The sequence below is a fragment of the Patagioenas fasciata genome, chromosome 2, assembly GCF_037038585.1.
Source record: "Patagioenas fasciata isolate bPatFas1 chromosome 2, bPatFas1.hap1, whole genome shotgun sequence".
In the NCBI taxonomy this organism is placed as follows: domain Eukaryota; kingdom Metazoa; phylum Chordata; class Aves; order Columbiformes; family Columbidae; genus Patagioenas; species Patagioenas fasciata.
In genome coordinates, this window is record NC_092521.1 from 62,524,440 (window position 1) to 62,538,729 (window position 14,290).

Here is a 14,290-nt window from a genome sequence, read left to right on the forward strand (position 1 = left end):
ATAAGGTAGAGACAAGAGCTGGTGGAATACCCTTACAAAAAATCTTTCACAGGCACTCCTATGTCATCTAGGAACTCTGTAGGAAGGGTTCATGTGAGCTTCAGTGGGAATGTTAAAGGCATCTCTGCATTTCAGTTTTGCCAAGTTAAAGATTTTTGCCTAATTTCCGTCAATCGTCGACTACCATCAAGAAAAATAAAAATTATAAGACTTTGGCCAACGTAAAAAATTGTTCGTTTTTAAATGCTTCTGCTTCAGATGTGTTGCTCAGTGAACCTGAAACAGCTTTGAGAGCCTTCATGCAAAGGACAACATTTATGCAAAACCTAACAGGATGCAAAAATCAGGCAAATGGCAAAAAAATGAATGACTACTCGTTTTCCGTTATAGCACTAGGTTTTATTTGAATGACTAGTAAGGAATAAATTTCTATATAACTTACTTATTTTTTCATGGCTTTCTAGGTCCAACTGTGCTGAAAACATCCGTAAACACATCTTACATACAGGAAAGCATGAAGGAGTAAAAATGTATAACTGTCCTAAATGTGACTATGGAACCAATATCCCCGTGGAGTTTCGTAACCACTTGAAAGAACTACACCCAGATATCGAAAATCCTGACCTGGCGTACTTGCATGCTGGTAAGGTCACTCTTCCCTTTGCTTACAAATTCTTCTCTTTTCTGTATGACCACCCTTAGCTTATTGCAATAAGAAAGCTAGCTCTTACGTTATTATCATTTTTTCTGGTGAACACGATTTTAAAATGGTCTTGGTCCTCTTCAAGTCTTCACAAGGGGTGAAGGTTGTGCATTAAGCACTGAAATCCATTCATGTTTCACAAGTAAAGCTTGCAGTTTAATATATAAACATCAGAAGTGTGTGCTATTTAGATGCCTTATTTTGAAATCTAGTTGAGCTTTTATAGAGAAACGTATTTTTTAACATCTGTATTGTCCCTCTGCCCACCTTATTCCCCCAGGAACAGAAAACCAAAATTCCTTAGGAAATACAGTGGCAAGTTAATTTACCACTTAAAAAATTGTAGATTTCATTACAAAAAAAACCAGACAGTGTTCAACATTAAAGGTAGAAAGCAGAGATCAGTCAATAACTTACATGTATGTTTTGAGGCTTTACATTAGAGAGCACACACATGGAAGTCACTGGAGGAATGCAACACAGAAACATTGCATTGGAAAAGGAAATAAAAGAAGAAAGTTGGTGTATTTCCTGATTAGGAACAAGATTATTTTTTAGAGATTTTACAGTTCAGGATAGAAGGCAAAAGTTCACTGAGAGCATCAACTTAGGAGAAAAATAAAGTTTCAATGGCAAGAGGTTAGGAGAAGTAATACAGCGTTAGGCTGGAGCTTGAATGAAATGTGATCTTAACTCATGAGAGGCAGATAACTCAGACATCACTGAGCGGCAAGACAAGTCAGAGCAGTGGAGAAAAGAGAACAGATGGTGAGAAGAAAGAATTGGGGAATCCAGAGGAGGAAGAAGCTATGTGGGCCAAATTCTCCTTAAGATGCAGATTAATCTTCTATTGAAGTTAAACTATTAGTACTGCTGTGTCAGATTTGAATCTTCTGCTGTAAGTAATTGATCTTTTAATTTTTGAGACCCTCATACCTGTAAAAAACCATGACCTCAAGAGCTTTCATTCAGCTCTGTGCAGTGTGTACACTCCAGTTATTTTAAAACCTCTCAGTATGTTCAAAATGACTGCTTGCTTTCTTGACTAGAGGCAGTGTATTATTTGTACCATATATTTCTATTTGCCAAGTATTCCACTTCATTTTGGAACCAATCATCATGTCATGTCAGCATATGGTGGATAATATCTGGATGTGCAAACAAAATGCCAGTTGGCAGAATACCAATTTCAAAATAGGTCAGAAAACTGATCACATTTCACCATAGTTCCCACTAAAGTGAATGAATATTCAAATCAGACACTGACAGATTTTTACTACAATAATCCCACCTAAAATAATGAGAAAAATTAAAATGCTTTCAATAAACAGATATACAGACACAACATAGATAGATGTAACATTTGTAGAATCACTAACATTTTTTCAAAATTACAAAGTCTGTATAAGTTTTCATGTTACTTGTTCAAGACTATATATGTAGGTAAATTAATTGCTCATTGCAGCATGTTGTGGTTAAAAATCTTCAACATCCTTGTCTTGACAACACAGCAAAACTGTCATCACCGTGTTGTATACTAACAGTATCTATTTTCTATACATTCATTCTTATACTGTAGAAATCCCCTTGCATGAAACAGGGTACTGTATAAATATATTAGTACTAGTGAGAACTGGTCGTCACCTAATTATTGCCAGGGTAGCCTAGAATTGGTATACAACATGTGTTGAAATATTGTTTGCATAATCCCATCACTAAAAGGGTGATACTGTATTTTCCTTTCAGGAAGAAACACCGTTAAAGCAGGACCTAGCTGATAATTGTGCATTCACATCAGAGTTAAATTAAAGGGGTTTTCATTTCTTCTTTTCAATCCATTTCTGGCTGCTGGACATTTGAGAGCTAAAGGTTTTAGAGCAGATTTTTAGAGGAACGAGGGGATAACTCCTGTGCCCTGGCTAACATTCCTTATCAAAATAAGATTTGTTCTGTGTCTGGTCCAGAGTTACTGATTACTTATTGGTCATTGGCTGCACTCGCAGAGAATCCACAACATGACATAGAACCCTCTAGGATGATAGGAGTAAAGTGTCATACAAGATCGATTTTTTTAACCAAAATATATTTGTCTGTCTTTTGTGTTCTAATATTGCTTTGTAACGGGAAAGCCAGCCCCTTTGCTTCTTTGAGCAGAATAAAAATAGCATAAGTCTCATCACTGTGGCAAAGAGGCAGACATCAACTCCAGCCACTTCAGGACCAGTCAGAAACTCCTTCCCTTCAACCCACCAAGAATGGAGCCATGTGGTCCTTTTAGGATGGGACTGGAAGTAAAAATCAAGTCTGTTTATCATCTGTGGAATTAAGATTATCAGTTGGATTTCTAATTCAAATTTAACGCTCTTTAATGTTCTAATAGTAATTTCTGTTTAGATTTCTTTGGCAACTACCATACTGCTTTATGTGGTCAGTGGCAGTGAGGAGCCTGAAGAGGCTGCGTTTCTAAGTGAGAAGCTGTGGAAGGCAGAATGAGTTAGCTTCTGCATGAGTAAAGATGGCACTGTAACTGATAGGTGACATCACTTTCTGTTCTGCATCTTTGAAATCCTGCATAATGTGAGGAATTGATATATGGAAATACCACAAAACCAGGTCTTCAGACCTTCTTTCCCCTTTTGGCTATAGGTTCTGTCATAGAGGGAGGTATTTGATCATTCCTTATAAATCTTATGAAGTACCATTTTACATTTAAAAAATATAAAAATCTGAGAATACTTTTGTCTTTACCTTTTAAAATACACTGCATTTGAACAGCAGGTCTTCAATGCAGACAAACCAATGAAGAGATACATGCATTTCCACATAAAATTATGGATTGAATTGGCTAGATTACACTTCAGCTACCAATTTATGTGTTTTACCTCTAGTATTTACACAAATCGTCAAATCTGTTTTTGAAATCTCATTGCATGTTGTTCTGTAAGAGCTTTATGCCTATTTCTTTATATTCTCTGACCCATTTTCTCCAGGTCTGTGTTGAAATTGAAACTTTGCTTTTAAGAAAGGTAGAAATCCATTGATGATTATCCAGAGTATCTGTGTATTTTCTTTAAAAAAAAAAACACATTTAATACACCAATAGATTTTATATCTGTTCTAGAACACAAGTGGGCTTGCTAGAAAGCTCAGGAATCCTGCAGTTAATGTTTTAGTCATGGAAATTTAGTTCCGGTGTAAGCTTTTCATATTATTCTCGTTATCAATATGCACATCTGAAAATTTGCCATTACAAATGGAAAATTAATACAGTAAGTGAGTGAATCTTCATACCATATTGATGACTATCATTTTAGTGTTGTGGTTTTTTTTTTTTAATGAGAATATTTGATAAAGAAAGTTTTTTATGAGTTGCTCACTGCGAACTTGTTTGTATGAAGAGTCTCAAAGTAAGCTGAAGAGATCTTTGGATTTATTCTTGTGTGCATTACATTTCCATGAGTGTTGGATATGATTTTTTCTTCCAAGTGATGCTACATCTCAGTACTGAGTTGAACTGAGCCTGAATACTTTGACAAGTGGGCCAGGGGAAGGTTCACACCTCCCATCAGCAGTCCAGGTCTTTTTCTCAGTGCTTTGTCTGCTTCGGAGCAGCATTACTTGGCAGGGATAATTTTGGTTTGAACTAAATGTTCATCGTTTAGGAGCTCTTGTCTTACAAACATTATGATACTGTTATGATGCATTATTTATATCCAAAGAGCCTAATATCTGTGGCTTGACATCTCCATTATTCCAATAGCTGCAGAGACCATAGCAACTCACTGTGTGCACAGTAGTTTTCTGTGGATACTAAACTGGCCATAAGGCAAAAAGCTCTTCAGAGAAAAGAGAAGCAGTTTGTTCATTATTGTTTTTCTGATCGTGTTCAAAGTTATGCAATGATTCAGCTTCTTTTCTGTATCATTATTTCCATGCTGCACTGTTAAATGTGACCAAGATCTCCAAGAATGAGCGCTACTCTAGAAAATAAGAATAACCCAGTTTTTCACTGAGCGACTGATATAGCAGGCTTGCTCTCTCTCTGGGTTTTCCCATCTGCCAAATAGGTGCAATGGCAGATAGTTCAAGTTACAAAGCTTTTGCTTGAAAATGTCTTCACAAAAGTCAACTACGTGATTAGGGAACTGCTTAATATATTGAAGAGGAAACTTGGGAATGTTTTACTTAATTTAGAATTAGTAGTTGTATAAAACCTTTGTTGGAAGTCTTTTCTTTTAAAAAAAAAAAAAATCAATTCATTGTACTCTTTGGTAAGTCTGTTTTTTCTTTGGAAGTGATACTACGCTTGCAAAGCACTCAAGTTATCTGGTGTGCTCTGAGAGACTCTGCCACCCTGGACCCTGTGAGTAGGAGTGGAGGATTGCTTGCTCTTACAGATCCTGACAGAACTAAAAGCATGAGCCGCTTCCCCTTGCTGCACAGATGTGTTTTAGGGAATGCTGGGAAGCACAGCTTTGTGTGCCGTTGCCTCTGTGAAAATTATAGGTGCCTCTGGAGTTGGGCATCCACATAACAAAGATTGTGATGATCGTGTTTTGGCAGTTGGCTGCCTACGTGGTGATTGAACACTTGGTGCTCGTGAAGAGTTACATAATTCATGACCAAAATGATAGATAGGTACTTGATTACAGAGTATGAGTTGCTTCAAAGGGAGAAAATATCAGACATGAGCTACTCTTAATCTAGCTGAGAAAAGCCTAAGAAAAATCAGCTACTGAAAGCTTAGTCAGGCGAATTGAAAGGAGAAACAAGGTGCAAACACTTAAATATGAGTTCAGTTGAGCTCTGGCAACAACTAAGAGAAGAAATATCCCTGTTCCATTGCTTTGAGCCTTGAGAAGACTGTATGTCGTTCTGGAAGATAGGTTTTAGGAGAGCCCAACTTTGCTGGGTTCACTGCAAAACTAATTAGTTGTTATTTAAGGGGCTTTCATATACCAGAAGTCAGACTATTATCTAATAGTCCTGTTTGTTCTTAAATTGTGAATAAGTGTTAACCTGCAGCTTGTTAGCAAAGGTCGTGTTTGTGAATCTAAAGTGCTCAGGTGTTGTGATAGCAAAGGGGTAACTGAGGAGACATGCATCCCCCAAATTGTCCTTTCTCATAGACATGACTTTCCCATCGGTGCTGCTGAATTTTTAGTCTCTTTGAACCTGAGTAGAAATACACTTGTCTAAAATAAGTTTTTTTCTGGTATGTTGTTAAATCCTTGGAACATTTATTTATTTGTTTAGTTGAGGTGTTTGAAGAATCCTTATGAAATTTTGCCTTTTTGGTTGGCAGTTACCATACTGTGTTATTGGCTCCTGAGATCTCATATCAATGAAAAGGCAGTTCAATTAATCATCTGTTCACTAAGCTCAGCCTATATCCTGCCCTTTTCTTCTATAGATTAGTAGAACAGAATTAGGGGATGTTTTAGTTCTTCCCAGGGAGCCGTGAAAATGAGAAAAGTTTACCACAACGTCTCTTTTATGTATGTTTGAAAAATATTTTTTCCAACCTTTTTAAGGTACACTTTTCAAAAGGCTGTTCTTTCCACATGTTTCTCTTTCAGTTTCTTTAGCCTTTGAGAAACAAGGCTGTACTAGCAACCCACAACATGATTACATCATCAACAAGGGACAAAATTGTGATCCTATCAGTTGTAAAAGTTGCAATATTCATGAATGGAATTCTGGAAGTCCACATAGTTAATCCCAAATAAAATTGTGATCTTTATCCCATTTGACAGCTACATTTATCAAATTATCAAGAGAAAAAATTGATTGCTAAAAGTTATGGTGTGATCTATTATGTGATTTTATCAAGGTACAACTGTATTACCAAGTGGAAACTGCAGACTTATTCAGAATGTGAATTGGAGACATATAACCTGATAATATAGCAACTTTACTACTATCCTAGTACTTTTATACTTTTATTTCTTTTTTTTCTTGTCCTTTCTTTTGCATCTTCTGACTCTTTATTAGAAAATATAAAGTTGAAAAGAAAAAAATGAAATAATAAATACCCGTTTACTCTTATGCCCTCTGAATTCATCAAACTATACAAATATAAAATCAGTGAATACTATTAGTCTATGAAATAATGGAAATATAAGCAAGTTGAGTACCTATGCAAACTTGTAATTCATACTTTAAGTAAAGCCTCCAAAGAATGGATACAAAGTTTTGTTTGCAAGCATACTTAACTTCTTTCTTGGAATAGTTATGTTCTTACTCTTTATCACTGTTTAAATAAAGTAGTTTAAATGCTGTAATTTGAAACAATATTAAAAATCTGCCATTGCTAGATATAGGCAAATCAGGTAGGAGCTTTTACAGTAGCAGAGTATTGCTTGGGTTTGCAGTCAGATAAAACATTATTTTTGATGGCTGGTATACTTAAAAAAAAAAAAAAAAAAAAGATAGCAGCAGCTCTGCTTTAAACAGGTTTGCTCTTGTCATAGCTATTAGTGCCAGTCTTTCAATAGCATGTCATGTTGATTGGCAGGCACTCCCTTTCCTCTTTTGTGAAGAATAATAATTTTAGTCTGTGCTTGAAATAAAAACCTAGTATAAATGATTTTCTGTTTGTAAAGGAGAGAGGTAGGTTCCTTATAACCTATGTAGATTACGTATTATTGTGTTTCAGGAAAAATTAATCTACGTTTTAAAAAACCCTAAAACCTAAGTCATTTGGTTATTTTTATAGCTGTCTTCTAATAGAAGGCTTTGTATGCCTAGCAGAGCTTCCATAGGAAGTATTTTTTCAAGGTCACAAAACTATTTTGTTTTTTTTTAATTTATTTTTTCCTCTAGTATGTAACTTTTGCTGCTGGTCTTGAAGAGCTTAGGGACTCCATTCATAGTCCCTTAGTTGCTTTTCCTGAACAGTCAGTATATATTGCCGCTGAATGACATTAAAGAAGGTGTTGAAATATTTTGATGCAAATAGTACATCATCTAATATGTAAAACCAATCATTATTAATTTTATTTGTATTCTATAAGTGGATGGCATGCTCAGATGTGAGTGAAGACCATGAATTTCACTAGAGAAAAAGTGTTCAGAACATAGTTTTAAATGAAAAGAAAAATATTGCCTAGGTCAAAGCCTGGAACACGTCTGAATACCTCTGGCCAGTAGAGGCATAACGTCTGCCATGTTGTGCACCATTTCTCCATCAGATGGTTGGTGCTAAGCTGCAGGGGGCCTCCACACAAGTGGTTTTTGTATTGTGTATTGCACCAACGGCATTTTTAATCACAGTCCTGCGTTCTGGCAATACCTTTCTGCCCACTGCTCTGTCAATTTCCTACTTGTAGTTCCTTTATGAAGAGCTATCAGAGGGCAACCAATTATTTTGTGGGTGAGCTTTTATTCTTTAACATCTTGAATGTCTTTGCCCATGTCTAAACACCTAATCTGGGTGTTGGTGTGCCCTTGCTTCCCTGTGCTTCCTCCCTTAGACGTCCCGGTTTCCAGGGTGGGGAACCATTCAACTGACCTGGGGGGGCTGTGCCACACGTGGCAATAGAGAAACCCTCATCTGTTCTGGAATTAGCCGTTCTACCCTACTGTCCACCTCTTAGTACTTAAAAGGGGCCTATAAGAAAGATGGGAAGGTGGGGACAGACTTTTTAGCAGGGCCTGTTGCAATAGGACAAGGAGTAATGGTTTTAAACTAGAGGAGAGGAGATTCAGGTTAGACAGGAGGAAGAAATTTTTTGCAATGAGGGTGGAGAAACACTGACCCAGGTTGCCCAGAGAGGTGGTAGATGCTCCATCCCTGGAGACATTGAGGGCCAGGCTGGATGGGGCTCTGAGCAACCTGATCAGTTGCACATGTCACTGCTCATGGCAGGGGTTTGGACTAGATGGCCCTTCCAACCCAAACTACTCTATGATTCTAGGATTATCTCTGCCCTCAAAACACCCTCAAACAGTCATCTGCTTTGCAAACTCGTTGAATTGGTGGCCATGTGCTGGATCCCTACTAGTATTCACAGAGACTGTTGTCTCTGCAAGGTTGTCAGGTTCACTGATGAAAATAAGGTAATCTTACTCCAACCTATTATTTCATTATACTAGTAGATAAAATATCCTTCATAAGAATGAGACATAGTATTACCTATTTGGTGCTAAAAATAGGATATCCTAACATAAAACTTTTAAAGCTGAAATATTAAAGTACAGAAGAAAGCCCTTAAGACATGACACCCATCTAGAAAGACAAAGATATTTAATTCTACTAGAAAATATATATGCATAATAGCATGTGGTAAATATAAATAACGAAAGGAAAGATTAGTGTTCAAATACCAACGTATTCAAATTCAGAGTAAAACACACAAAAAAACCCCACAACACGATATCAGGGGTCATCAAGAGAACTTTTCACACAAGCAAAAAAAAAAAATGAACCTTATAGAAGGAATAAAAAAAATAAAGGCATATAGTGCGTGGGAGTAATTCAAGATATTTTTATGTGGAGATTGTCCTATATTCTGAACGTTTAAATCAGTTTCCTATAAGGAGAAGCTCTTTTAAGAGTGGATCTCTTCATGTGTCATCCAGGGAAGTTATGCTGGAGTCCTAAGAAATACAAAACACTTTTTGGTTGTTAATGTAAATGTAAAGCGTAAGATGCAAGTTGTAGAAGAATATGAAAATCTTGATTTAAAATGTGTTTTAAATTTTTAATATATATAGTATATAAAGCATAAGTATTTTATATGTATTACATAAAATATATATTTATAGTCTAGAAATATTTTAAATAATTGTATATTGCTAATGAATAATATAAATAATTTTATGTGAATTGTGTTTCAATGATAATATAAATAATAAATACCTATAAATAAATAATAAATATCACAATGGTGGCATCCCAATTATGAACAAATTATTTCATTACTTGAAGATTTGAACTAACAGTACTTCTAAGATCTGGGGGCACTATATTTCAGTATAACCGCATAGCAGAGTCTGTTTTGCCTACATAATGCCACCATCTCTTGGTTTCTTTCACTGTGGCTGTACGTTATTTAAAGGACACTTTAAATTTTCTCCTCCTTTGAGATGCTACCAACATGTCAACAACCTGCACTGAAAGAGTGTACTCTTGATAAATAACTTAAACAATTAACATTTGCAAATCTGCTTTGATTTGCTTGGAAGTCATTGCGTGAATTTTCAAATTTTTAAAAAATTACACAAAAGAATTATTTGCTTGTTATGTAAAATTTGGTTACTACACAAGATGGACACAAATAATAGCAAATAATTCAAGAACAAATGTGGCTAATGTTAGATTGAATGTTAGTTGTGTGCTCAGCGTTTTACTGCTTCGGGTCACGAATGAAGAGAAAAGTCCTCAGCAATAATTGCTTCAATGAATCACAAATCATTGGCATTCCATGCTGATTTTAAAAATTTCTTTTGGGCTTTCTTTTTGTTTGCTTTCATTGATCCAATGTATCCTGCACCGACTTCCCATTAATTTCTTGACATGGCATCTTGGATCTTGACCTTTTGGAAGTAGGGTGCCTTGTCTGTCTCATACACCTGTTCTTTTGTACTTCTAATTTCTATTTTACTTCCAATAGTTCTTCATAATTTTTCTCATCTTTTCATTTACCAGATCTTTGGTACCTTTCAAATGTGAAATGTTCTCCCATATATCCTTAGTAACCATGCTGGATTTTTCTGTCCTTTTTAATATTTAGGTTTTATTGGATGAATGTAGATTGCACCTTCTCTAACTGTGCCTTAAATAATTGCCACTTAAGGGAATTAAGAAGTATAAGGGAAGGAAAATGCTGACCCATAGACTAAGCAGAAGGAAAAAACGTTCCCACTGGGTCCAATTTCCTAAGAAGGACCATCAGGATAGTGACTAGGACCTGAAATTATGGGCTGAATGACCTCTAAAAAATTATCAGTTCAAAGAGGAGCTTGTCTATAACTGTTTGCACTAAAGGAAATTAAGATCGGTAGAAGTCTCACAGAAGAAAGATTGCTTCACTTTCTTGGTGAACATATGAGGGTGTAATATGAAACTATATCTCATATAAATACATTGCGTGCCGACTGTCTATAATTCTCGCATCATGTCAAAAAAACATGGAAGCAGATATCGTATCTCTGAGCTCTCAGCAGACCAGTTAGTGGGGAACCCCTTTTTCTATATGGGAAGATAGAGAGCATGTCTTCTGAATTTAAGATTTTTTTTATGCAGGTCTTGCATTTATTGGAAAGACTGCATGCTCATCCATATCTAATGTCAAATGAGTGGTTTGTACTGAAGAAACCACTGCAAATTTACCACAGATGTTTTCATTCTCTGAGTCATTACAGTATGATTTTCATATAATAGTCTCTGATAATGAAAAGGGTCCTTAAAGTGAGTGCAATTTTCATATAAATTGCATAGGAACCTGAGTGTTAATGAAAAATTCGGGCTTCAGATAATACAAAACTACTGCTTCAACCTGCACATGACTGGATTAAAGGCACTGCTGGTTTAACTGGGTGTCCTGCCAGTGGCTCAGCTGTGAGAAGTACAGGAGGTGTCCGACATCCGGAGGCAAATGTGCTGGATGGGTTTCTGCAGTGTAGGTGAGAGGACTCCTCAGGTATTTCAAGGGGAAGATCAGTTCCTTTTTGCCAAAATCCCTGCTTAAATAACATTTCAGAAGCTTAGATTATTGTTGCTGGAAGACTGTTTCATCAATTGCCATTGTACTGTAGCTAAAGGAAAGAGTTGCTTGCACGATAGTGTTTGAGAATATAACATATAATGTAGTTACAAAAAAGGCATTAAGATAACTACTGTATTACACTCTAAGCTACGTCCCTACTCTTTTATACTTTGCCAAAATGGAACTTCTTATTCAAAGACAAGGAAGTAATAGCAAATAACAGTTCTCAGAACACCATTTATAGAAGATTTAAAAGAGTTGGTCTACTTGGAAGTAACAGTATCTAGAGGAAATATAAAATGAAAGCATCTTTTGATAGCAAAAAAAGATAACCCCCTGAATTCCTAGTTATCTCAAGAGACACTGGAAGTTTTTAGGTAAACATTTTCAACATTGATTTGAGATTCAGCATATATATCTGAAATTCAGAACTGGGTTTGAAGAATTTGAGGTTAGAGGTTATTAAAAAATGGATTGTACACTTAGAAAAGTAGTCTCAATAGTTTTTAGAATGTATGAGCAAGGTAAAATTGAAAAAGAGGAGCCTTTGCAAAGTGTCTGGAGTCCTCACATATTAGTGCCTAGCACTACCACAAATGCCCATGGGATAAAGCTACTTCAAGTCAATTCAATTTAATCTCTTCTGCTCAGGATTTATAGAATCATAGAATCATTTTGGTTGGAAGAGACCTTTAAGATCAGTGAATCCAACTATAAACTAGCACTAAACTACATCCCTAAGAACCACATCTATACGTCTTTTAGTGACTCTCCCACTTCCCTGGGCAGCCTGTTCCAATGCCTGACAACCCTTTCTGTGAACAAATTTTTGCTAACATCCAATCTGATCCTTACTGTTCCAATAAGATTCAGTATTAAATTATTGGTTGTTGACCCTTTCTTTTGTAATCCACCCTTCTCTGAGCAAATACAGCCACTGTCAAAATTGTTGGTAAAATTTGCCGAGCTGCTTGTGCTTGCTTCCACCTGCTCAGACAAAATTCTTGAAATAGAAAGTCAGAGATTTATCAGTGTATGAAAATAATGAAATCTCAGTAGCCTGTAATTCAGTATGGCCTTACTTGTACTGTAGATCAGGAGGGCTAAGACAGCAGGGGAACACTGTACTCTGTTGTAGTTGTGGGGGGTTGTTCATTGCATATGTCATTTCCTGCAAACCTTTGAGCTACAGAAGTGATATATTTCTCAGAATGTCTTGGGATAACAATTTTAAAGCAAAATTATAGAAGCCTATAATTATAAAATTAACCACAAATGTAGTATTTTTGTTAAATAAAGCTATTTCCATTTCTGATGCCTGATATGCAACAGAAAAAAATTCTAACAGAGAAATGAGAGGCACCAGTTGCAAAAAGATTTTTTCAGTACTCAGTTACACAAAGAGAAAATGGTTATAAATTAGTATAACCAGGGTAAGGTTCCTGAGGTTTTTGGGAGAGCGAAAAGAACTGATGGTATTTTGATGGAGAGAAAAGGACTCCTCATTCTGAAAGTACTTTAAGTTTGTTGCCATCTTCTCACCAGAAATTGAAAAAATGGTTCATTTGGGAGGGGAGGCCTTCATATAAGGAAACTCAGACTTGAGCGTGGAGCAGGTTTCAATAGGTGGTTGTGCACGTACATGAGTGGCTCATGACCTGAAGATCATCCACTTTGTAATGTCAGCATTTGCTTTCAATGTCAGTGAGTCTGATGTGCGATCTGCAGAAATAACGCTTTAATCTGATGTCCCCATTGTGACATGGGACACTTTTAGGCATGTTCAAATTTTTTACATTTTTCTTGTAAGTTTTTTCATCTTGAAGGCTTTTCTTTGCTTAAACTCACAGCCTTTTTTATTAATTTCTTTTCCTAGCTAGGATTTTCAAAATAAATGCAGATCTTTCCATATTCGCATTAATAGATAAACTGAGCTGATTAAAGTTATTTTTGCCAATATTTTTTAAAGAAAATCATTGTAGAATTTGCGGTCAGATTGCTCCTAATACTGATTGACAGAAATAGGTCTCTTTCTTGACTAATGTAGAAGTACAGATGTTACAGAAAGAAAAGGCAGATGTAGAACTGTGCTTCAAATTCAAAGTTTATAATGATAAAGCTTCTAGGGCATTTGAATTTAGCTTTCATTAACATAACACGATGTTACATTTCTCAAAACAGTTTCCTGTTTTTCCGAATACTGTTGTGTACCTGCTACTGACTTCACTGAAAATGCATGTCTAAATATTGGTGGAACATTAATATCTATATTTTTGTTAGGTTTTACTAATTTACATTGGTATTTGAGGTACTGTTCCTTGTTTCCAGGAGAAGGTAATTGTTGCCCATACACTATTGCTAGAAAACATGAAAATAGATTTCAAAATTCCACATAAGATAATTTCTAATAGACTTTGGCCCTGTAGGATGAATAGAGCCAAATTATAGTCCTCATTTTTCAAAAATTTCTGAATATAAGGAGACACGTATTAGCACTTACCAGTGTTGTTCAAGGATTTACTGCTAGTTTCCATATTTTAAAAATTGTTAGAACATGTGTCTTAAACTTTTAAGATGTTGTGGAGAGTTTTTAAGAAGTCTGAAGTGTTTTGGAAAGGCTATGTTGTCTGACTAACTCATATTTTAATAAAAATTTTGCATGAATTACATATAAATAAACATAATTTCCAGCACTCTGGTAAACAAGTACAGCGTATGTAGAAGAAACTGCCGTGCTCAGAACAGGGAGAAATAGAACCAATCCAAGTTATCAGTCTGTATGTTGTTATGTTGAAATGCTATACCCTGCTACAGTATGGATTGTACACAGCAAGATGTTTTCCAGTAATTAAAGGCCTTAGGCTTCCTAGATGCT

General features: G+C 35.8%; 1 protein-coding gene across 1 annotated transcript in view; it reads left to right on the forward strand.

Annotated features, from left to right (window-relative positions):
- The window catches only part of ZNF407 (zinc finger protein 407), a 347,047-nt gene that overhangs the window by 245,222 nt on the left and 87,535 nt on the right, over positions 1–14,290 (forward strand). Inside the window, exon 8 of the mRNA XM_071804301.1 lies at positions 465–643. Coding sequence (XP_071660402.1) covers positions 465–643 — 179 coding nt within the window. The remainder of the gene's footprint in view (positions 1–464; positions 644–14,290) is intronic.